This window comes from Palaemon carinicauda, chromosome 2 (assembly GCF_036898095.1).
Source record: "Palaemon carinicauda isolate YSFRI2023 chromosome 2, ASM3689809v2, whole genome shotgun sequence".
In the NCBI taxonomy this organism is placed as follows: Eukaryota; Metazoa; Arthropoda; class Malacostraca; order Decapoda; family Palaemonidae; genus Palaemon; species Palaemon carinicauda.
In genome coordinates, this window is record NC_090726.1 from 46,799,920 (window position 1) to 46,825,371 (window position 25,452).

Genomic DNA, 25,452 nt, shown 5'->3' on the forward strand with positions numbered 1-25,452 from the left:
TTCATTTACAATTAATTTTATATCATTGCAGTAGTACATTTATAAATTGAAAAACACAATGAATAGTACTGTATTTTGTGTATGTATATTTACATATTTATTAGTTTGAGTTTTTTTTCAGGGTATGCGTGGGCATTCAGGTTGCACCAAATGAAGAAGTTAATTGGTATTGTCCACGTTGTGTATCTCAACACCAGCAGCGCTGTGCTCCTCCAGAAAAAAAGAAACGTGGTCGTAAGAAAAAGTAAATTTTATAGCAACTTTGTAAATGTGCTATACATACTGACATTTCATTATAATTTTATGAATAGCTACCTTTGCTGTATCCTGTCTTTTATTTGACTTTTTGGATGAGAACGCTGAATCAGATATCACATAAATGCTTAAGGGTTTCTTTCTTATCAGTAGGGATGTAAATATAATGTAAATTTCAGATACCTTTAGGGATTTTTATATTGCAAACAGGTTTGTTCCTATACGTATACAAACGTTTCATCCTTTGAAATAAGGACATGTCTTCAGAGGCCCTACAATGGCTATTGGTTGACCACAGGTGGAAGCTCCAGGTACCTTCGTATTACAGAACAGATACTTCTTTTATGGGATACAGACACACCTTCGCACTTGCCTCTTGACTATTGGATCAATCCTTGCATTCGTTTGTGATAAGGGTTTGTTTTTCATATAAGTGAATTTTGTTTCTATGAAGACACAAACTCCAAAACCCCCAACTTACAAACGTTTGGAGATATAAATACAAATCTAACTGAAATTGGAAATCTCAGATATTGTATCAAATGTTCATGATGAAATATAATAAAACAAAAATTATATAATTTAATGCAATAAGTAAGACATTTGCTATATAAAACAGGACTATCTGTCGACTTTTGCAGCTGAAAATCGTAGGCATGCGAGTTGGGTGAAGCATACCCTAGGACAATATTTATTAAAATTTACAAATAGCTTCTTGGAACCTATCAAGTTTGAAGTTAAGGACCTTCTGTACCATTGTGAAAGGGTGATTATAAGCAAACCCCCCCCTCTCCATTTTTGGGAGCGTTGCTTTGGCTCTTCATATCAGGAAGACAATGAACTCGTCTGGTTCCTCTGTTTAGGACTGAGTACGAACCAACCTGCATAACTGGTAAGGAAAATCTTCGTGTGATGGACTCACTTGGCGCCAACAGTGATCACCAGATCCCTGTGTTGCATTGTCAGTGAATGTTCCCAGTGCTTCCTTTCTGACATAACCCCTGGTGTTGGGGTTTGCATTGCGCTCTCTGTACGGTTTGGAACTTGCCCACAACCAGTACCTTTGTAGTTATTAGCAATCAAGAGCCTGGTGTTAGCCACTGCTATTTTATCAGTTCCAGGTGAGTGGTACTACCCAGACCAATCTCTAACACTGTACGAAAGACTACTACAGTTATCATTCCCTCATCTGCCTAGCTGATATGGAGCTCAAGCATCAGTCCTTACCTTTGGGGTTGGTTAACAATTGTTAGCCGGGTGTGACTTCCACAGCTATTCCATCACTTGTACAAGAAAAGTTTTAACAAGACCGATCCCCAGCACTGTACGGTAGGCTGATATGGGTCTTGTTTACGCTACCCATGCAGTTGCGGAGTGTAGTGAACGAAGCTCATACTCCAACCAGCACCTGTGGGGTCGGTTATTAGTCACAAGTTTATGGTAACCTTAACTAGTGTTATCTTTCGAGTCTTCTGATTTTTTTACTGCCCAATATCTTCGGAGTTGGTCAGCCAGGTTATAACGATGTAACAGTATTGCTGTTTGCACCAGCATCAGGTGATTGGTCCTTCTCGAAAGATCACAAATTCCCTTCTAATTCTGACTCTCCCTGTCAAAATGAGAAGTAATAGTCAAAGAAATTCAGGAAGGTCAGTTGTAACAAGTCCTGTAGGACTCTTCATGACACCAGGAGTTGGGAGAAGCTTGGGCACCTTCCTTCTTCCTGGGAAGTTCTGCTCCCTTCTCCCAAATTGAGAAAATGGCTCCTCTTGTGGATGTCATCCCACATTTGGAACCCAGAAGTCTGTCTGAGAGGCCACAGAACTACGGCTCGCTCTCCAACACGATCAACATAGGGAAGAGTACCTCTTCTGTCTCTTGTTTTTCTCGCATGAAATATTTTGGCACCTTTAAAATGTTGGCTGTGCCTAGCCAGTCAGTGACTGATCCTTGGTCTGGGCTTCCAAGCACCGAGCCAGATTGACCACAAGTTTACCAGAGGGAATATACCCTATACCACACTTGCTCTTTGGTCCCAGGAACTGCATCCCAGACAGGGATTGAGACCGGATATTGCCTAATTCATGATCTGCTTCCCAATTATACATTCCTAGATCTATTCGGACTTGACAGTTCAAACTCAGTTGGAACTTTAACTTCATATTCAACTTCAAGAGAGGAATAAATGCTTTTAGTGCAAGCAGGCCTCTGTCATTCTAAAAGCATTTCTTTCACCCAAGTGTCCCTCTGAGAGTTTATACTAGGAGATACTGGAATGACCTCTCCTGAGTCTTTCCAGGTCAAGATTGAAATTACTCCTCTATCTTATTGCAATCTGAGGATTTTGATTGAGGAGTGTGATCTCGCTCATGCAAAGGTTCCTGTTCAGTAGAAACTGCATAACCATTCATGGTAGCAAGGAAGAATGTTGGGAAGGGGAAAGTGATTTTTCTCTCTTCTTCCTGTACCTACTTCAATTCTCCTCTTCAGAAGAAACAACAGTAGCAGTTTTGCAGAAGGCTTCTTGCAATAGTCTTTGGTAGTTTTACCTTGTGCTTACCTTCAGGAGGGATTGACCATTCAGTAGGGTTAGCTCAGGGTTGATCCATAGCCGAAGCAAGAGTGAGCATTTTATCGTGGTAAAGGAGAACTGCCCTGACCCATAGAAAGTTGCTCTCCCTCTTTCGGAGGGATTATTGGCTCTCATTCTTCAACCGGTACCTTTGGGATCGGTCAAATGGTTGTGAACCTGATGGTCTTCTTAGATTGGATGCAGGCGAAGGTTTCAGCTGGGAACTATGATTCTATTGGTCAGACAAAGGTGTGATGTTTTGCACATCTTTCCATTTCCTACTGGATTGAGTGAATATCCTTGTTGTAAGAGCCACTCTCTTCTGTTAGGAAGAAGTTACGAAGTCCTCCTAATGACCGAGTCCTTTTTGGGTCTATCAAATGAAGTGTGAGCATGATGTAATAGCTACCTCTGTGGCACCGGTTGCAGGTGAGTGACCCCACACGCACTAATCACCAACACTGTTTGCTGCGTAAGGCTAGGGAACTGTACTGTACATGCTACCCTCTTACTCCAGGAAAGAGCGGCACGGTTCACCTGACTACTGTTTCCTCAGGATTCTGTCAGCCAGATTGTGAACCTGGTATGGCAGACACTTCTAACATTGATAGCATGTGATGATCCCTCAAGGGATTGAGTACCCACTCCATCCAGGTAGAGTGGAATGTGTTTGTCTTCTTTTCTTGTCTCTTCTGTGGGACACTAATGCTCTATTTCCTTTGCTCTTAAGTAGGTCCTGAGAGGAAGAAAGAAACTATTTTGGGGTCATAGAGAGCGTTTAACTGTGGTAGTCGCTCTTTTCAGTAGATCACCGACTTAATAGACTGTCTCTGCCAAAGTAGTATCTAAGTCGAGTTTGAATCCCTCCTCTTCCTGTGAATGATCCATGCTTTAAGGGAGATTTTGAGTATTTTTGCCTTCCGAGGGACTTCGACCCCTGGGTGATATGGTTCATATTCTCAGGTATCTTGTGTTAGCCTTCAGAAGGCCTCACAAGGTCTTTGCCTCTATTCTCTGCTTTGGCAAGAGAATTTGAAAAGAGAAGGGTGCTGGATATTGTGTGGATCCCTCCTCGGTATCGGTCCATGCTCAAAGGGATCTTCAGGCAGTCCTACCGGAGTGGGATGGTCCCTGTCCTCAGGGCTCTAGCCGAAGCACCTACAACTAAGCTTAAGAAGATGTTATAGGGATTTTTCCTTCAAGGCTGTCTCTCTCTCCTTTGTTTTTGCAAGATAGTATTTGAGTTTCAGGCTCTTCATGATGTCAAACTTTTGACGGTTCTGTTACCTTCATTATTTCACTGTGATGAAGACCCAGTACAAGACGGTCTTGAAGATTAGTTGGGACCTTATCGAGCCTTCTCGATTCTATCTTAGTCCTTTGACATGATGTTGGCTAATGTCCCATCAGGGGACAGCGCTGCTAATTGGCTAATTCAGGACTACACCTCACATGCGAGTGTCACATCCGAGAGGAACTAGAAAGAAAGGGATTGGTGAGGCTGTTTGCTTGCATATGCGACTTTGGTCATTACGTACTTCTACTATCTTAAGTAAGAACTTGCAAGCCTAGCCCTTGTCAAAGATTCAATGCTCATATCTGTGCCCCTGAAGACATATCCATATTTTAAAAGAGTAAGGTGTGTATAGCTAGGAAGAATATAAATTAAAAAGGTATATTTAGCATTTTCTTACAACTAAAATATATTTTGTGTGCTTAGATTTTTGGTTGAATCCAAAATCATAAAGTATAGGTCCCACAGTTTATAAAAATTAATTTTGAACTTCATTTATTTGCGTACACACAGGGCTAGTCATTTACTGTATCATTTGCCATCAACCAATGCCTGGAGAGGCAACTATCCATATCTATTTGTCTTGGGATATACTTGCCTTATTATCATAGAATTATTGCCAATTAAAACTATTCAAATAATTATCAAGTTTTTTTTATAATGGTGAGATAAGGTTACTAGTTATTTATAAAGTTGTCATAGGTAGCGAATCCAACCCATAAAAGTTATGGTTACAAAAATCATAGCAAAATGCCTCCATGAAGGCTTTAGTCTAGGTGATTTATAAATGCGTCAGAAAGTGAAATAAACCATCTTATTTATCAATAATTCGGCGTATGACAAATATTCAGCCTTCATCCTCCCAGCCGTCATATTTCTATTTTGTTTTTAAATCTGACCCCATTGCCCAATCTTTAAACTTGGGAAACATTTAAGATTGTATGTGCATATCACTGAACTGTTAAAGGCAGCAAACAGAAGGATACCTGCCCTGCATAAAGTAAGCTTAGCACTACACAGTATCAGAGGATATGGCAGTATCCCTATGGTCTAAAGCTGGAAGCCTTTTTGCTATTTACTTTTCATCATTGCCCTTCATATTTTAAGATTTCATTAAAAGACAAACTTTTTTGTGAACTATACAAGTCTTAAAAATTTGCTTCGGTGATCTGTGGGAGCACAGAATGATATTGTTAGTCTCTTACTTTCTTCCCTTTGGTATCCAAGTTTTATTTCATGCATTCCACTTAGGATTAGATCTCACCTAGTCATTGCCAAAGATTGAAATTTGTAACTGTCATAAAATTTCAGTAAAGGTAAAAGAACCATTTTTAAGTAATGAAGAATACAGTATGAGTAAATTGACAAGATATAATGAAAAACTACACATTTTACATTGTTTTTCCTGTCAAGGTTAACAAAGAGCATTTTGTTGCCTTGTCCTCAGAAGTTCACTTCAGCCAGAATGAATGCTTGTTGAAGAGGCAGTAAATCACTAGCAACTTGAAAAAATTGCTTCATATCACGTGATAACTGGGTAAAGATTCCTGTAGCTCATATAGAATACTGCTGAAGAAACCGTATAATAGAAGAAACCGTATAATAGATTTAAGACTTGATGAGCAACACTGCTTTTCATTACCCACTTAGAAGTTTAAGTGAACTAGTTGATTGGCTGCAATTCTGTGATACTACCTTAACTATATCTTGACAAAGTGAAATCGGATATTTTCATTGGGAATTTGCAAATTTGCCTTTATTTAGAACCTGTTTGTTATTGTTTATCTCCCTCTGATATTTTAGGAGATGTTAGTCCTTTGGATCACTTCTTTTAGTCTATACAACTTTTCTAGCAAATCATGAACATGAGTGAACCGAGTTGATACAAATTGACTCTTACATATTATGCCTTTTGCTATACTGCTGAGCCATGAAGCCAGTGAGGTATTAGTTGTTTTTAAGCATCTTATCATACACAGGGTATCAAGTATACTTTTAGTTCTTGAATGCAGCTGTATAAGGAGATCTCTATAAAATTTACAGTGTAGATTACCAAATTCAGATCTGAGTTGCCTCGCCTCATATGCTTTCTCTTCATATAAGTGCCCAAAGGACTAAAGCTACCAGTATTTAAAATCTGTTTTATTTTGATTTCTTGAAATAAGAATTATAGGTCATTAGGCAGAACTACCTTGAACTTTTTATTTTTTTTTCACATATGCATGACAGAAGATATCAAAGATTTTTTTTCTCAATTCTTTCAGATTTGAATCCCCTTAAAGCAGAGTACCGGTAACACTTCTATGGATATGTTTCTTTGAGTAAGCAAGAGTTTTCAATCATCTCCAGTTCACTAAAGTTAATTTTCTGAAAAGAAGATTAGTTATAAGTCTTCAAAAAGAATGTCTTTTAAATTAAGATTAGATGTTCATCACCAGTGTACCTGACAGTACATGTATTTGCATATAACATGTACCTAACAACAGCTGAATTGCTGTCCCTACTATCAAATGGTCGTGGAGTTTACCTCTTCGTGCCATTTATTTTCTGTACATGCTGGAGAAGGGTCACAGATCTTGTTCTCCATAAACCTTTGCCATTTATTTCACAGATTTTTCAGATTCCAAATTGAAGCAGTTGAAATTTTTTTTATTTCTAAGAAACTCCCTAGGTGTTCATATTGCTTCTCTCTCGAAGCTGTTAAATGTATACGCCAATCCTAAAAAATCTTGTTTTCTTTCCTTTCATGATACCTTCCCCTCTGGAAACCATCCAGCCATCCGGCAGTCGATGGCAACCGTATAGGGAATATGGTGTCATAGTTCCCTTAGCCTTTCAGTTATCTTGTCGCATGTATAATTTTCATACATCTATAAGTACCATCCAATTCAACTTCACACTTGAATATTATCCTTTGTTGTTTTAATTATTTCACATTTATTTAGACTGACTTCTTAAATTGCTAAGGATCCAATTAGCTGGTTCTTATATTAATGAATAAATCACAAAGTGATTACAAATTATGGCAATGTGAAACATACCAGATGCAAGATTGTGCTTTGATTTTTATATGAGAGATGTGTTCAGCTGTTAGCCTTGTCCATTGAGAGGGGTTGAGGCATTTTACAAGGAACAAAAACAGGAGATTCTCATTTCTGGGCTCCGAGCTGTGCTGCCCAGTGAAATGCTCCTTTAGCACCATTTCTAAGGTATATAACTGCTATAAAGGAGTTATATACCTTAGAAATGGTGCTAAAGGAGCATTTCACTGGGCGGCACAGGTCTCTCGCCCAGAAATAGATTTTTCCTTCGTCAAAATCCCTTATTTAGTTAGGCATTAACATTTTAACAGCCTTGAGAGAGAAGCCATGAATGTCAGGAGAGTATAGAAATAAATTTGTTATTAAAATTGTTTTATTTATGGAATGCTGAAGAATGATTCCTGAAGATAGCCGATATGGAAGCTGGCCTAGAAAACTAGTGGTTATTTTTCTTCAAGGAATGCAAATTACATGATTAGAATTTGATGCAGCTTTGGATCTAGTTATTCTGTAAAATTTCATGTGATATTGACTCTTGTTTGGTTTGGAGATTTATCTTAGAGATAAACATTGTACATTTTTCATCATGGCAAAGCCGTGTACAGTATGTAACAGAGTTCAGCATTTTAAATGTGCATATTTTTAGTATATAAAATGGCCTATCTGGAATGTTTTTATCTGTATAATATTAACATCTTTGCTTATGAAATTGGCTGGTTACTTTGTTATTGTTATTATGTGGTTGTTACTTGCTTACTATCCCAGCTTGATGTAATGGGAATTGGCTACCTGACTTAGCAAAAACAAAAGTAGAGCACCGTGCATTACATTGTAAAGATATCACTAGTACAGATGTTGCACCCAGCTATAGAGTCTGTGTTTTGGGTAGCAAAAAGTAGCAGAAAACATAAGGATTGTTTGTGTGGGCTTTTAGTATGAGCAAATTTTAGGGAGATTTGAACATATTAAATGAGACATGGTAGATCATGCGAGTTTAGTTATGGGGCTGTGTCATCTGAAAGCGAGATGAAAGGAATGTAATCTCGAGTATAGATTTGTAGTTATGCTTATTCCGGTGAATGTGCATTTTGTAATGAATAATTCATTACTGGATGCTATTATTAAAAGAGAAAATTGTTGCAGACATATTTTTCAGTTACCCATTTAGTCTTGGTACCCGGTAAAACATGGATTCCAATTAATTGGTTTGATATGTTGAACAGGTTAGTTTAAAAATATTAGCTTTAAATAAAAAATCAGCTTTGGAAAAAATTCCAGTCAGAGGCAATGTTGTATATAAAATTGAATTTTTTTTTTTTTTTTACTAGTAGTTCTGTGGTCATCTGAACTTTTTCTAGTTTTACTGAATGACTTTGGTAATACTGTACTACATAATATTGACTGACGAGGTAAATGGCTATAAAACAAGCATGGCGGGTAATATATCTGAAAAGGAAATGGGTTATGGCAGCCTTCTAGACATCTGACTCGCGATTCGTGTGTTGGAAATTCGATGGCCGGCTTGCAGCCCTTTAAAGCTTTCACCGTCCCTGTTAGCCAAGGATGGGGGATTTTGGGGAAGCCTACAGATCTACCTGCTGAGTCATCAGCAGCCCTTGCCTATCCCTTCCCTAGAATGGAGGACTTTGTCCCTGACCCTAATTTTATTTATGGTCGGTCTCTGGGACATTGTCCTGTCCTTTGCTACTCATGAGCAGCATTTAAATACAATAGTGACAATAATGCTAAATGGGTCGGATAAAAAGTACGAGCTATGAGTAAAACAACTTGTAGATTTTATGTACTGTAATGGCATATTATGCATGCTAATTTACTTGGTAAGAATAAAAATTACGAGAAAATACTTTGTTCCTAAACATTACTGAAAGACGATAATCTACAATTGAAGCAAAGATTTGTTTGCGATTTTCAAAAAGTTCAATTCTCGAGGTACTTTACCTTAATCAATGCATCATATTTCCTATATCAGTTAGAATCTCACATATAATTACCTGTAGTCTCAGTGTTTTCCAAAAATTTCTTATTCATATTTTGTATTTGAAGCTTATTTAGAAATGAAGTTTTTTCCCCACATTATACCAGAATCAATTTTTAGTGCCTCCCTAAATTTGCTCATATTGTGGCCTCACATATTCATTTGCTATGTGGTAGCTGTGCTGTTCATAGGGTTTGCCTTGGTAGTGGGGGAAACATTTTAAATGTAATAATGTATTTCACTTAAAGATTTCTTCATACTGTTCTGAGAGTAATGCTTGGAGAGGAGTGGACGACTTTTAAAAAGCACCAAATAATATTGGGGCATCAACTAGTCAGACTGTAGGTTAAATGCTTGTCACCATAGGAAAGCTGATCATGAGGTTATTTTGGATTGAATATAACATATCTGTACGTCAAAAAATACATTGTAAATTATGGTGTGTAAATTCCAAGTGTATCCAAGTATCAATTACTTGATACATGTTAAAAAATTGATATTTTCAATTATTTCTTAAAGTTACAGTTTTGACATCCTTTTGTAAAAAATTAATTGCTTAAAAACCATAAATATTGTGCTTTACTTATTTTTATATATATTTTTAGTAATTTTAAATTTACCACCTTAACATACCCAAGAAAGTTTTATCTTGAATAACAGACAAGCAGTTTATTTATCAGTCTTCCTGAATTTTAGTTTTTATCTTTTTGTATTCCTAAATTTAATTCCTTGACTCACAACTAGGTAATTTACTTGGTTAAATATTTTGCATGTAAAATAGTCTCAAAATTCCATTCGTTATTTTTAGGAATAGAATACTGTATAACATTACGACATTTTCAAATTGTTTTATGAGGCGAGTCATTTTCCTTGACTATTGAAAAGGCTATAATTTAGTCTGCTGTATCTTATTTTAATGTAATTCCTCTACAAAAACTGGTAGATTAACTATTTGTACCTCCATACTTAAATTATGGACTAAACACTTGAAAACAAAGTGTAGTCTTTTCTACAATTTCTGTTCTTACATTTTTTATCTTTGCTTATTAGTCATTGTTAAATTTTCACCTTAATTCCTGTTTCAAATTTTCTTAACCCTTTTACCCCCAGGCTCTTTGGAAATTTCCAACCCTTAACCCCCAAGGGGTTATTTTTTCCCCAGCACATTTTGCAGCATATTTTCTTTAAATTGCTCTAACAGCCTTAATTTTTGTCATAGAGAGGTCAGGTTGGTCTCATTCTCTTGGAAAATGCCTGAATTTTCTTAAAAAATTATCAAAAATATGAAAAAATGAATTTTTATAGCATTTTTTGCATGGACGTACCGGTACGTCCATGGGGGTAAAGGGATGGCTTCTGTGAAACGTACCAGTACGTCCTTTGGGGGTAAAAGGGTTAAGTTTCTTTCATCTATAATTTCCTAGACATAACTATTTGTCATTGTGTAGATGCGTGTCATGCTACATCTATTTTCTAATCAACTGTTTCTTTTCCCTTCATCAAAATTTTAAACTACGACCATGAAGATGTCTATTTTCAACCACTGTACTTGTACCTCTCAATTGCTTCCTGATTTGTAATATCTTTCTACCTCACCCAGGTCATGCATCTTGGTGTTTTTTAACACACACTGTCTATTATCAATGCTCATGCATAAAGAGTACTGCAGTACATATCTTATGCACTCGTCAAAATGTTTGTTTTAATGCTATGCTTTTATGTCTTGGTGCCCTCAAAATCAGCTGAACAGTTAAGTGTCCCAGAGGTATGAAATTTTTCTGCTTTCAAGACCTACTCCTCCACCATGGCATCGTGCCCCTCCTCTCTTCCCATTTGTTCTTATTAACAATTCAACTTTCAAAAATATCTCTAAATATTCTTCTTGCGCAAATTGTTTGTGTCAGTATAGTGGTTTTATTTTATTAATTTCTATAGTTTTATAAAATTCACTGGAATTTATATTAAATTTCATTGTATTTTATTATATTAATCTACCAGTAATTTACTAGGTATTTAGGATTTAAACCAAAAGTTCGGATGCAAATATTATTCATTTGGAACTAATTTTGATACACATCAAAGTTCAGAAGGTTAATGCAGTGATGCCATAAATGAGGAAAACTTTTAATTACACCTCATGCTACCCGTAAGGAACATTCACTGTGAGCCCTACACAGCTCTCTTAGAATACCAAAGTACAGTACGCTGAATGGCCTTGCTGAATCTGTATACAAATGTTTAACACGTACATCCTTTTTTGGCCCGAGCATCCTTGCTTTCTGCATTTTACTTTACATTATCCCATTTGCTTTAGCTATTTGTAGAGCTGCTTCAACAGAGGCTTCTTATGTTTACCCCTTATTCAACAGTATGTAGTTTAGACCAAAGGATTTAAAAAAAAATTTAATCCACTTTTTGTGGTTATAGGATCAAAAGACTATTCCTATCACCTCATGTACATGATTCTATTGCTCTATCTTAAGATATTTAATTTGAGTTCTTAGTTCTTCCAGTTGCAATACAGATTTAATAAGACCAAGAGAATTGAAAGTGAGTGATACGTTCTTAACTTGAGTGAAAGCTCAACAATGCATTTTTCTTTTTCAGTTGCATTTTGCCTTTGTAACTAGGAAGCTATGCTTTCATTATCCAAGAATCCCTACATCAGTATAATCATCCAAGGGTCGAGCTTGTGAACGTTAAAAGTGGCCTTATTTAACAAAAGAAAAATACATACTATAATGTAAGTCAGCTCATCTTTTTTTTTTTTTCACATGTATAATGTCTCCAAAGCAGTCATATATATATTATATATATATTTAATCATGATAATTTTATCAATGTGTTGATAGCGAGATTATAATTTTTATACTTACTTGGGTAATGTTATTAGAAATCATTATATTTGACTGAAAGATATATTAAGTTATTTCAGTGTCACATTCTTATAAATACTGTACAGTAAAGGAAATAAGTGCTCCTTTACTCCAGCTCCTCTCTAAAAGTTATAAAACTAGGATATTTTCTCACATAACATTAGTCTACCCTATCGAGTACTGTATAGAAGTTTCCTGCTACTAATATAGTTCTCATTAAAACTTCCTGGTTTTCCCAAATAGACTGAGCAAGTGTTTGTCTTGTTAAACTGTTTCTTTTAAAGGCGTCCTCGATAATAATTATGTTACCACAGTTTTTTTTAATCATGTTGCAATTTGATATTAACCCTTTTACCCCCGGGGTATTTGGAAATTTCCAACCCTTAACCCCCAAGGAGTTATTTTTTTCCCAGCACATTTTGCAGTATATTATTTTTAAATTGCTCTAAAAGCCTTAATTTTTGTCATAGAGAGGTCAGGTTGGTCTCATTCTCTTGGAAAATGCCTGAATTTTCTAAAAAAAATTATCAAAAATTATGAAAAACAAATTTTTATAGCATTTTTTTGCAAGGACGTACCGTTACGTCCATGGGGGTAAAGGGATGGCTTTTGTGAAACGTACCAGTACGTCCTTTGGGGGTAAAAGGGTTAAAACTGTGGATGAAATATTTTGTGAAATGTCTGTTTTTTGTCAGTGAATGCAAGACTATGCACAATACAGTTTTACAGTTTTCTTGTACATAATGACTTTTAAAAAACTATCCGTTGCCATTTCGAGTGACCTGATGATTGATTCATTAAAAGGCAACAAAAGTGCATCTGTAACAATTTTGTAGTAAGCTGAGGCTTATTTTGAGAGATTTATGGGACAGACAAGTTTTTCAGGTTGTTGCCATTTCTGGTGTTTGTTTACTATTGACTTTGTAGATATTTGTAATTAAATTATTATAAATGTGACAGCAATTTTTTAATGTCCTTATCAACCTATTACTACAACTACAGTATTGTTCAACATTCCCTACTACTATGTATAGCAGTGGTTCCCAACCTTTCTTCTGTCATTTCCCCCCTGCACCCAGTTCAACCATCCAGATTTCCCCCTTCATGCCCCGCCCAGGCCTCATGCCCACTCGCCTGCCTCAGAAATGGGCATGATATTCCAATTCTCCCCTTGAATATCATGTTTTTGAGAACTGATATGATCATATCACAATTGAATGGCTAACAACAAATTGCCGCACGTACTATAAGGACATTTTCAGCTTGTTTTAGTTTGTAGGTAGTGTGATTATTTCCCCCTTGGAAGCTTCAAATTTCCCCCAGGTTGGGAACCACTGATGTATAGGGTTCTTGTTGTTCTGGAGAGAAAGCAATATGAACTTCAGGGGAGAAACGAATAAATAAATATTGCACGTAGCATTATATCACAAATTAAATCTTATTACAGTTCCTGTACAGTGGGAAGTTAAACTATTATATGTGACCAGAGAATTGTACACAAAATTTGAAATCACAGCCATTTAATTTTGAAGCTATTTTCACAATAGAAAGGCAGTTCACCTGAATGATGAAATATAAAACTTATGTTTTTAAAATAATATACTTGTGAATGATCCTTAATTCTTGCATTTAACATTACATGAAATGTTTGAAACTACAAAAAAATAACCGTACCATTGTGTTGAAAGAGCATTCTGGTATTAATTATACTAGAAGAACTCTTTTGGAGGTATATCGGCTACATACATTCTCTTTGTGAGATTAAGTTTAGGAAGTAGAAATTCTCTTGTTATGCTGTCGATCTCTTCAATGGCAAGTTGAGCATGAAGTCTGACAATATCATCAGGATCACGGGTTTGAACCAACCTCAAAACTCTATAAAGATTGCGAATTACATCTTTTAGCACCTGTAATGAAATTTAACAATAAATAAAGGCATTTCCAAGTAGACAAATAATAAAATAGTTTTTCTAAAGGTAATAAGATAATTTTCATCTCGGTTAACATTCAAATCGAGGGGTATTCACAAAGGAAAAATTAACTCAGTCATAATACAATTAGTATTAATAATACTTACTTGGATAATTTAGCATGACAATAGAAGAAATGAGAAGAATGTGAGGAACCCCCCCCCCCAAAAAAAAAGAAACCAGAGGAACCCCCCCCCCAAAAAAAAAAAACCAGAGTAACTTCAAGGAACAAATAACTCTTGCTGCTAAATGACAGAAAAAACAACTGAACTAAAGAAACTTATCCTGTTGGGCTGACAAACCAAGACTGGTAAATAAAGGATGAGTTCATGGTTGGACCACCTGGTCTGTGACAGGAGTCCAAGGAGGAAAAACCATGACAGCAGGAAGGGCACAAGTGCTACCAATCTCGAACTTGACTCTTCCGTCAAGAGAAGGGATACAGAGAGCAAATGGACAGGTCCAGCCCTGGGGATTGCGCCTCAGACACTATGGGAGAGAGGCATGCAACAGTGGCTACAGAGACCAGAACAGCGCTTGTTCTCGTGAGATTTCAGCGCCAAGAGCAAAGGCAAAGGAGGGTCAGTCCCTAGAAAGAGCGCTTGAGCCAAAATCTGATTTTATGCCCAGCAAACAGGGGGGGGGGAGACAACGGATCTCAATTACCCCAACAAAAATACCAGTGCGACAAACTGCCTGTTCTCACACGTGTGTGTAATGCCAAGAAGGCGACTCAGTCACAAGGAATCAGTGGCAAGATCAATTTAACCAGCCCAGTGTCAGGTGATGATTGGGGATTGTTACAATATAACCCAATGTCACCTGCAAAAACACCAGCACTACTAAATGCCACCTGTCTCGGGCGAATATCTGACACCGAGAGGAGAGGAGCATAGAGTAGAAGGCGACTCAGCCACTAGGAGTGAGTGCCTGGACAGACCGACTGGTCCATTTCAGGTGCCATTGGGGGTTATCACAACAGGCCAACGACACTAGCAAAACATCAGCACTACCACCACATCCCACCTAACTCAGGTGACAAGGAGTGCGTGCCTGGTCTTAACTTCACTTTGACCTGTATTTTGATCTATTTTCTTCAAATTCTAATGGTTTTGTCTTTGGGTAATACCCCACACATCCACCATGTTTTGATGAAATTGGTTCAGTAGCTTTTACATAATGTTGTTTATAAACAAAAACTAAAGTAACAAAATATTTGCCATTTACTTACGGGGGTGAATACCCGTACCTACCCTTCGCAAAATCTTAGATTTTGGCGGAGGCATTTACACTACGACCACTGACATGGTCGGTGCTTCTATATGAACACACTTCCTTCACAATTTTTAACAAATTTAGATGAAAAATTCCCTAATCAATCATTACCCAATAAAGCAGCCTGGTACTTACCAAGAATGCATCACGGCCAAGACCTTGCAATATCAAAGTCACAACTAAAACAGCAGCGCGGCGAACTTCCACTGCGTTATCGGTATCTATAACACCTTGCAAGACCTCAAAAACCTAAAAAGGACAAATTATTTCGTTAATAGGTCATAATGCTGAACATAAATCTGAATATAGAATAAAATATACACCACACTAAGGGCAAATTATTTTGTCAATGGGTCATAATGCTGAACATAAATTTGAATATAGAATAAAATATACACCACACTTCAATATATTGCTGTAAAAAAAAATAAAACACATATTTTCACTTACCTCAAACATAATAGAGCCTAAACTGAATCTTAAAATCTTACAAACATCTCCTAAACTGGAGAGACTTGATGCTCGCACTATAGGTTCACTATCACGAATACCTAAAACATAAGAAAACACATATTTAGACAATGGACAAATGTACAGGTGAGCCATAAGTACTAATAAGAAAAAAGTTATTTAGCAATAGCCCATGTAGATATAGAATATACATTGTTTATCAGAGAAATAAATGAATTAATATATATGAACGCAACCTTTGCTAACCGATCAAGCAATATGGGATTTTTTGCTTGAAAAACTCTATATCCATTCCCCTCAAACTGCTTAGGTGATCTGCAAAAGATTGTTAGCTGCCCTTTGGCAAGCAGCCCAGTTCCTCCCTCTCAGAAGTGACACGATCCCTTGCTAGCTGGTCCCCCCAAAGGAGAGGGATATAGAAGATAGAGAGAACTTTTGCTTTTATTTTCAAGGTCGAGAAGTTTACGCTACAAAAATATTACCTGTACGACTCTCGGGTAAGATTCATCAAAATAAAGGGATTTTGACAAAGGAAAAATCTATTTCTGGGGAGATACCTGTGACGCACGGTGAAAAGGGTCCTTCCTTACACTTTTCTGATATAAATACTTCCAAATATACCAGAGAAAATTAAAAGAATGGAATGCAGAGGTTACTACCCTCGCGCGAACACCCAGTGGGCGTCGTGTATAAAGCAGGGGCGTGTGAAAACCACTATTCACAGGCTGTCTTCCATTTAGATAATTCCTTCATCAAAGGGAAGGGCCGTAACAGAGGCCCTATCTACCTTACCTGAGCCACTCTACCGACGCCCGATGCTAGCGCCATCTGATCTTCATTATAATTCAATTTCTGACACCCAACCTCTAGACATGTATGCAATTACCATCTAACTGTTTGTATCCACATTCTTTTACTGTTATAATTTCTCAATTATCCAATCCTATTCTGCTTTTGTGAACCATAATAAGCTTGTTTGATATACACAGACTAGCTGTAGTAGTTTCCCCCTCTCTGAAAACAATTTGATCATGTGTGGTTGGTCTCCCAGAGAAGAGAAATATGGAGCATGGAGAGAACCTTTGTTTATATTTCTAAAGTCAAGAAGTTATTAGCAACAAGAATATTAACCATGTGACTCACAGGTAGGAGTCATTGAAATCATTTAATTTCCCCCACCTAAACTCTATAGCCAATTCCCCTATAACTGTTTTGTGTACACCTCATGTTATTGCTATAACATTTGAATTATACTGTACAGTAGTGTGATTATATTTTGAGTAAAAAAATACCTACATGTTTGAGTACTATATCTTATTACTCTATTCAATAATTATATACAACTCTTTCTCTAAGTATGTTGTTCATAATTGGCCTTGCTCTTAACTGTAATTTCTGCCACATTAACTATAATTAAAAAAATGGATAAATCCATGTGATAGAGATGGTCGATATTTTGTAAGGCAGAAGCTTAGCCCACTATCTAATCCAAATTAGTGTAAGTTGTAGAAGGAAGTTTACCGCAAAGGGATTCATCCAAAATATAACTAGGAAAAAATGAATGGGTTAAGGATAATTTCAGTTTTTCCTGGAGCCCACAATTGGAAAAAATATACACACATTTTTCTCTCCCTCTCTAAATGATGTTGAAAAGCTGCTTCTTGTTTCATGAAAAGGCAAAGGCCTTGTATGCATACCTTGTGAAGAGGGTGCCAGGTACATTCGCAAAACATGAATAAAAAACAACATTCATGGTGAGCCGGAGATGGGAGAATTTAATGAAGGGAACTGATATCTATGGTGTTGAGTGACACAGCTAGACTGTGCGCTCCAATTTAACCCTTTTACCCCCAGGCTCTTTGGAAATTTCCAACCCTTAGCCCCCCAGGGGGTTATTTTTTTCCCAGCACATTTTGCAGTATATTTTTTTTAAATTGCTCTAACAGCCTTAATTTTTGTCATAGAGAGCTCAGGTTGGTCTCATTCTCTTGAAAAATGCCTGAATTTTTTCAAAAAATTATCAAAAATATGAAAAAAAAAATTTTTATAGCATTTTTTTGCAAGGACGTACCGGTACGTCCATGGGGGTAAAGGGATGGGTTTTGTGAAACGTACCAGTACGTCCTTTGGGGGTAAAAGGGTTAAGGGCCGGACACGTATTCGTGGTATTAAGACCGTTATGCACCACAGCAAGTTTTCATTTTTGAAGAGACAGGGCTGTATTGGAAAAAAATATGCCAGAGGACCTACATTACACCAGAGGGGAAGGCAATTCCCAGTCACAGGCACGTGAAAGACTGTCTAACCCTCCTGTTCTTTGCTAATGCCAGTGGGAATTCCGAAATAACACCGCTCTTGGTGTATCACTCAGAGAATCCACGAGGTTTTATGAGGTGCAAAGTGCTGAAGAACCATCTACACGTCTCATGGAGGTCCATCAGCAATGCTTGGGTGAATCACATCTAGCAGGAAATGGGGAGTGTAAATTTTACTAGACTAGGCTATTTGTCAGTCATACTCATGTTTCCTTGTAATAAAATGTTTTTATGTACTACAGTAGACTACAGTTTTCTATATTACATTAGTATAGCTGAGTGACTTCAGTGCTTATGTATAGTACAGTACTGTATTTAAGTGTGTTTCACCTTAATGAAATTTGAGTTACACCACATTGTGACTCCAGAAGTCTGTTTTGTTTAATTTTTTTGCCAACTTGTCAAATTTTTGGAACTCTTTATAATTGAATTTGTATATAACTCTTTAAATTACAGTAGTACTAAATGGTAAATTATGGATAATTGAGATGCAGTAGGCAAATTTGTGATGGGAGCAAAGGAAGAGCTAAGACATATGGCAGCTCCCAAACAACTAACATTATCTACGGGCAACATAGGTATTTATGGGACCTCAAAGGGTCAGCAAAGGTGAAATTGCATCTTTACAGCCAACAGTTTTTGTTAATAAGGTTGACATTGGCATAAACAATAGATAACATAATAGAATTATAAGAGAATTTAAATTTGCTTGTTACATTTAACAACTTTTTACGTGGAGTCTAATAACGGTTTAAAGGTTTAAAGGTCACTCATGAATGGCAGAGGCAAGGGACAGTGACATTGCCCTATCAAGCAGGACAATACCCTAGAGACTGACCATATATGCATATGATCAGCACCCAAGCTCCCTCTCCACCCAAGCTAGGACTAGGGAGGGACAGGCAATGGCTGCTGATGACTCAGCAGATATACCTATAGGCTCCCCCAAACCCTCCATCCTTAGCTCACAAGGATGGTGAGATTGCAGCGACCAAAGAAACTAACGAGTTTGTGAGGGACTCGAACCCCAGTCTGGCGTTCACCAGTCAGGGACGTTACATCGGCCACCACAACCCAAAACGAAGAAAACGATAGGGCATTCTTATGTGCATTATTTGCTGCATGTGCATTACAAATTCATGGATGAAGAAGGCACACCGTACAAACATTTACTGATTAGTGACACTTAGTGGGGAGAAGGTGTAAACACCCTGAACAGCTAACTGCAAGGCAGGAAAACTCTCATTTTCACTTTTTTTCTGTACCAAAACTGATGCTTTAAATATATAGTCGTAAAATATTGGGGAAGATTACAAAATCAATCAAAGTACTGTATACAAACCAGAGAGAAGGCAGTTGATAAACTGAGGTTTGTAATGCGGAAGAATGGGACCTAAGCGTTTACTAGCCCGGGCTAAAGTTTCTGCCAATTTTGCACGATCTTCGGGGCTACGGTTCCCAGCAGCAAATTCTTGGGTCAGAATACCTACTACCTGAAATGTAGAAAAATAACATAGGCAATATTATCAAAAAGAAAATATGAGTGCTGTGTAAAGATAACCTAAAGTAAAATTTTCCTTGCCAAATAAAAGGGTTTTGATAAAGGAAACCCATAGACCAGGGAATCCAATATCGTCACTCTCATAAACTAACTGCCTAAGTCATTTTCTCCACTTGTTGAGAAATACAAAAGCCTTCTCATTTCCTAATTCGTTATATCATTGTGTTGAGCTTCAATTCACAAATTCTAATTCACAAATTCTTCTGTTAAGAATTTGTGAATTGAAGCTCAAGACAATGATATAAAGAATTAGGAAATGAGAAAGTTTTTTTTTATTTCCCAACAAGTGGAGAAAATGACTTAGGCAGTTAGTTTATGAGGGTGACGATATATGACATGGTATACCGAAGAAATATTCATCTAAGTTTATGAGTAACTTTGAATTTGAGCAACGCGGTATACAAGCATAATAATTCAAATCAGTTTACGAGCATCGTACAGGTCTGGGATAGAAAACTTCCCTTCAAAGTAGCATTTTTTTGTGGACAAGTACTAACAAGACTATACTCGATTTTTTTCAACGGGGCGCATATGCACTTACTCGCAGGGGTGCCCTTTTAGCTCGGAAAAGTTTCCCACCAAGCTGATTGGTTATTTTGTCCAACCAATCAGCAAGTAGGAAACTTTTCCAAGCTAAAAGGGCACCCCTGCGAGTCAGTTCAAATGCGCCTCATTAAAAAAAATTTAGTATAGTACAAAATCAGTCTCATGGTGACTATACGCAGTGATTATATGAGTTTTACACCATTTTCATGAAATCTTAAATAACATGCAAAAGTGCTCTTCTCTAAGCAGGTAAGTCAAAATGCTATCTTCTATATTAGGACGTCACTAAGATATTATTTCTTCATTATCAATGTAATCAACTGAATCTTTTTATATGTGAAAGTGAAATGGAGCCTAAAATCAGTATAAGTCCTTTTACTAAATATTAGGATAATTTATAATTAAAAATTAACTTATAAACAATTATTAATAAAATTGTCACAAATGAATCTAGGGGATACTGAACCACAAACTTCCGTAATAAAAATAACAGGATTAGGCTAGAGTATCTAATTTGCATTAAATTGTGTTAAAACTCATACAGTATTACATAACAGAAAAACACTTTACCATTAATTCACGTCTGTGAACCAGAATTGTAATGTGAAAGAACATTCATTATCAAAACAAATCCATCAAAATATTGCTAAATATTAACCCTTTTACCCCCAGGCTATTTGGAAATTTCCAACCCTTAACCCCCAGGGGGTTATTTTTTTTCAAGCACATTTTGCAGTATATTTTTTAAAAATTGCTCTAACAGCCATAATTTTTGTCATAGAGAGGTCAGGTTGGTCTCATTCTCTTGGAAAATGCCTGAAGTTTCTCAAAAAATTATAAAAAATATGCAAAAAAAAATCTAAATAGCATTTTTTTGCAAGGACATACCGGTACGTCCATGGGGGTAAAGGGATGAGTTTTGTGAAATGTACCAGTACGTCCTTTGGGGGTAAAAGGGTTAAGTAAATAATGCATTCAGAACATGAATAACTTCACTGTACTGCACATAATTCAAGAGCTGAGGTAGAATCACATTTATTGCTAATAAGTCAGAGCACAAAATATTGTAATACTAACCTTCTCTGGAAAAGCATCACACAGCACAGCTAGGCCTTGTATTGCGTTGAGATAAAGGTAGGAGTCCTCTTCCTTCAAGCCATGCTGGAATAAAGCTAGCAACTGTTCTTTGTGGGAGATTGTTTCACTATCACGTTCTTCTACGAGCTTACTAAGGGCCAGCAGACCATGACCTCTGATGGGTAACATATGACTGACGACATCTTCCATTGCTGCACTGTAGCTAGACTTGTAGGATTTTTCTTCAGTGTTTTTATCACTACCAGAATCATTTTGAAGTTTTTCCATATTCACAGTATTATTTTCTGTTTTACAAGTACTTTTCACACTAGTTTTATTTGATACACATGACACACCTCTACTTGAATTGGAACTTTTATCAACCTCACTACTTTCTCTAACAGGTGCGTGCTGTTGTTGCTCATTTTTGTCCTTTTCAAGTGTCTGATTATTTTCAATGGTTGCAGTTGTAATAACCCCATGAGTAACAACAGCATTCCTTAGTTGTTCTACAAACAATAAAACTGCTTCATCAGACACAGAGTTCTTTATTTCCTCTAATGAAGGTAGAAGCAATTTCAAACCTTTCCAGTCCTCACTGCTCATTTTCTTTCTCGAAATTTGTTCATTAACATAGCATGATACCATCATGATAACATGTAACATGAAAGATAACCTAGTTTTATCTAAAGCGTCATCTTCACATGTTTGACAGCACGTCTTTAATAACGTAACAACGATCGGAACGGCTGCGGATAAATTCTGAAAAAGATCGTTGGTCAACTTTTCATTCTCGGCCAAATTGCTTAAAAGGCTACAAGAAATATAAATTCTTCTTATTGCCTCAAATTGTTTATCTCTAATATCACAATCACTTTCAAGAATTGTTGAGGAAGTTTCTTTTTTGTTTAAAATTCTGAAGTCTATGTATGACACGAGGCTTTCATAAAATGTTCGTACAATCTCTGGGTTCTTCAGCTCTTCCAGAATCTGGACCACCACTTTCGCCAGATTTTCATCATCTTCCAGAACCTTCTGCTGACACACAGATTTGACATCTACCTTCAAACCTCCTTCGTCGTCCAGGCAAAATGATACATTTGGATTTATAGTCGGAAATTCTGGTAATAGATTTACTCTGCACACATGAAGTAAAATTCTTATTACTTCCTCTGATGATTGTTGTGTCATAAATCTGCAAAGTAGGAATTGAAATAAGATTTGTACCATTGAATTACCGTAACCACACTTCACTTACCTTCAATAAATCTATTTCCAAACATGATAGTAAATCTTTTTAAACTAAAATATAGATGACCGCGGAGGTAGCACCAGTAGGGGATTCAGCATTATGAAGCTTCATCTGTGGTGGATAATGTGGGAGGGTGGGCTGTGACACCCTAGCAGTACCAGCTGAACTTGGCTGAGTCCCTTGTTAGGCTGGGAGGAACGTAGAGAGTAGAGGTCCCCTTTTTGTTTTTGTTTCTTTGTTGATGTCGGCTATCCCCCAGAATTGGGGGAAGTGCCTTGGTATATGTATGTATGTATGTTTCAATTAAAGCCATCAGTTCACTTAAATCTAATTCTGCAATTAACTGTTCACAGAACATAAGCCAAAATTATAAGAACCATAACCTTGCGAAGTATCCAGATTGCACCAATAATATTCATACCGTACAATGTACATAAGTATATTAATCATAGAGGAAATATGTGGTACTTAAATGAGGAGCAATAAATCACAATATCTATCATATAATGGTAAAGCAAGCTGTTTCATGGACGTAAGATGGATGGCAGACAATGGAAGTACTACTGTAAAAGCATGGAGCACATAATGGAATAAAAATATGCTTTAATAGGCCTCAACCCTCCAATCAATATAAATTTACTAATCCTAATCTAATCTACAAAAAATACTGTAGTTACACTTTAGTAAAAGTGGAGATAATGAATAGGCAACATGTAAATTGAGAAGAGGTGCATGTACACTACCTAGAATTATCAAAAGAGATAATTACAATACTTAACTTGGGAGTAGGGTTCTCCAAAATGTCAGGCATCTTCAAAAACACGGTCAAAAGAAGCTACTGAAACAAACACGTGTGGATCTCACGGTGCTAGAAAAGGAATGATGGGAGAAGCGTGGGTAGTGGTAGTGGTGGGGGAGGGGGACAGTGGTTATAGTAGCGGGCAGTAGTCAGATGTACAACGGCACCTCGTAGTATCGGGGGATATTGAGAAAGGAGAGGACTAATTGGTAAGGGACCTCTGGTAGTGGTTTTAACACGCCCCAGTTACTATACCGACACCCTATAGGGGTGAGCGAGCTGGATATATTCCTGGCATTCCATGCAACCTTTTTCTCTGGTATATCTAGCAGTATTTATACCTTAAAAATGGTGCTTTAAGGAGCATTTCACTGGGCGACACAGGTCCCTCGCCCAGAAATAGATTTTTCCTTTGTCAAAATCCCTTTATTCATCCATCGAAATGCTATCTTTTAATTCCCAAGTAACTAAATATACACCTGTATACATGAATTACATACATAAGGAATAAATATAGCTAAAGTAATCCCTCAGCTATCACGGGTGTTAGATTCAAGGAATCCAAGTGATACATGAAAAACAATGACGTAGATACAGATAACTACAGTAATCTTTTCATAACTTCTGTAATTTTTTATATTTAATATCATCTTTATAATTTCAAGCTTTTACAAACCCTCCCAACACTCTTATAAGCTTTTGATACACTCTTAAAACACTTTTGAAGCTAAAAGTTACTTTAAAAGCAGAAATCCTTACATACGTGTCGGGAATTTTCGAACTGGCCATTCGAAAGTCCCGCCATTTGACTTCATGAACGTTTCGTCAAATGAGGGCAAGGCTGGGGGATCTCGCGGGCGAAAGACTTGAGGTTTAATACACGACTGTATTGGAACTTAAATCTTAACCACCTGGTGGGGAAGGAGCGAGTGTTGTGAAAATTGTCTGTTTATGATATATCAATGATGAATCTAACATAAAATCGAGGCAACATGACAAAAATGTCTTATGTATGTGTTTAGTGTCAATGACTTTCCAAGTCATTGGATATGGACAAATTCTGGCCCTCAGCCGAAGCCTTAAGCTTTCCCTTGTGTTTAAAGAAAAGCCTTAACTGTTTTGCGATCTTGTAGTAAATCAAAAGGCATTGTCAAACCCCTTACAAATAAATAAACTAAGATTTCCCTCCACTTTACTAAGGAAACTTTAGTTAACGCGGGAAAACGAACTTTTCTTCGAAGCTGCAGAGCCTCACTCGGCCTCTTTGCTTCATCGTCCCGCCTAAAGATAAGTCATTTATTAAATTGTTCTTCTCTCTACCTCGTGTACCAGGTTGGTTGTAGTATAAGTTTGTGTGCAAGACATGTAGTTTTTATATCGCAGTTTATTGTAGAGATCCTTGTGATTGGGGATCTGAATCCTGAGTTAAATGAGAATAGGGATATTTGGTGTGTGATTCGTTGTGTATTGAATTCGAATTGGCACTATTTTCAGTTTGTTAATGAGTCCGGTGTGGACTTTGTGCTTGAAGAGCACGTGTTACATTACCAAGAGTCAGCCTTGTTTTTCATTAAGTCTTGTGAATGCTTAAGAATGTTGTTTGTCTTGTATCAGAGTTTATTTTCATAATAAAATGGTAATTTTGTCGCCGTATTTTAGTTAACTCCTGAAAGGTTTTGGGAATCTCGCCTCTTCAAGGCCTTGCGATCCGCCCAGTACATTGGGCAGATTTAATAAACTGGTGAAAATCACAACATACGTGTAAAAGAAAAAGTAAAATCAGAACGCTCACCAGTGAAGATACATAAAATTCATTAATAATGATGATGATCATTAGCTGTGCTGTATTGAAGTATGATGATGATGATGATGAGGTAAATATATTGATCTTCTTAAAGCACCACTTCAGCAAGTGCTTTGTCAGGTGGTGAAATATCTTTATTGTTCGTCATTGTCCAGCAAGGTAATGTCTATTTTTTGCGGGTGAGGAACATACTGATCAGCAATTGCTGCCCATGTCTTTTCTTATGGAAAAGAATATTCTTATAAACTTCCATGGCTTCATCGATTATATTTCTCAACAGCAATGCATGAACCATTTCCGGGTCAAAATCTTTGGCCATTGTATGAAGTTCTTTTTGCTGTTTTTGCT

At 36.9% G+C, this 25,452-nt stretch overlaps 2 protein-coding genes across 6 annotated transcripts in view; one reads left to right on the forward strand and one right to left on the reverse strand.

Annotated features, from left to right (window-relative positions):
- The window catches only part of Taf3 (TBP-associated factor 3), an 84,052-nt gene extending 75,748 nt beyond the window's left edge, over positions 1-8,304 (forward strand). For 2 of the 3 annotated variants that reach the window (XM_068355538.1, XM_068355545.1), the window contains 2 exons: positions 122-244; positions 6,386-8,304. In XM_068355538.1, coding sequence (XP_068211639.1) covers positions 122-244; positions 6,386-6,401 — 139 coding nt within the window. In that variant the 3' untranslated portion in view covers positions 6,402-8,304. Of the gene's footprint in view, positions 1-121; positions 249-6,385 lie in introns of those variants that run through there. The other variant, XM_068355554.1, reaches the window with a different exon arrangement.
- A 3,915-nt stretch (positions 8,305-12,219) lies between these two features.
- Tango6 (transport and golgi organization 6) overlaps positions 12,220-25,452 on the reverse strand; it is an 83,547-nt gene continuing 70,314 nt past the window's right edge. For 2 of the 3 annotated variants that reach the window (XM_068355574.1, XM_068355566.1), the window contains exons 9-13: positions 21,250-22,444; positions 19,408-19,558; positions 15,730-15,830; positions 15,415-15,528; positions 12,220-13,941 (exon numbers count right to left, since the gene is read on the reverse strand). In XM_068355574.1, coding sequence (XP_068211675.1) covers positions 13,744-13,941; positions 15,415-15,528; positions 15,730-15,830; positions 19,408-19,558; positions 21,250-22,444 — 1,759 coding nt within the window. In that variant the 3' untranslated portion in view covers positions 12,220-13,743. Of the gene's footprint in view, positions 13,942-15,414; positions 15,529-15,729; positions 15,831-19,407; positions 19,559-21,245; positions 22,445-25,452 lie in introns of all 3 variants that reach the window. The other variant, XM_068355578.1, reaches the window with a different exon arrangement.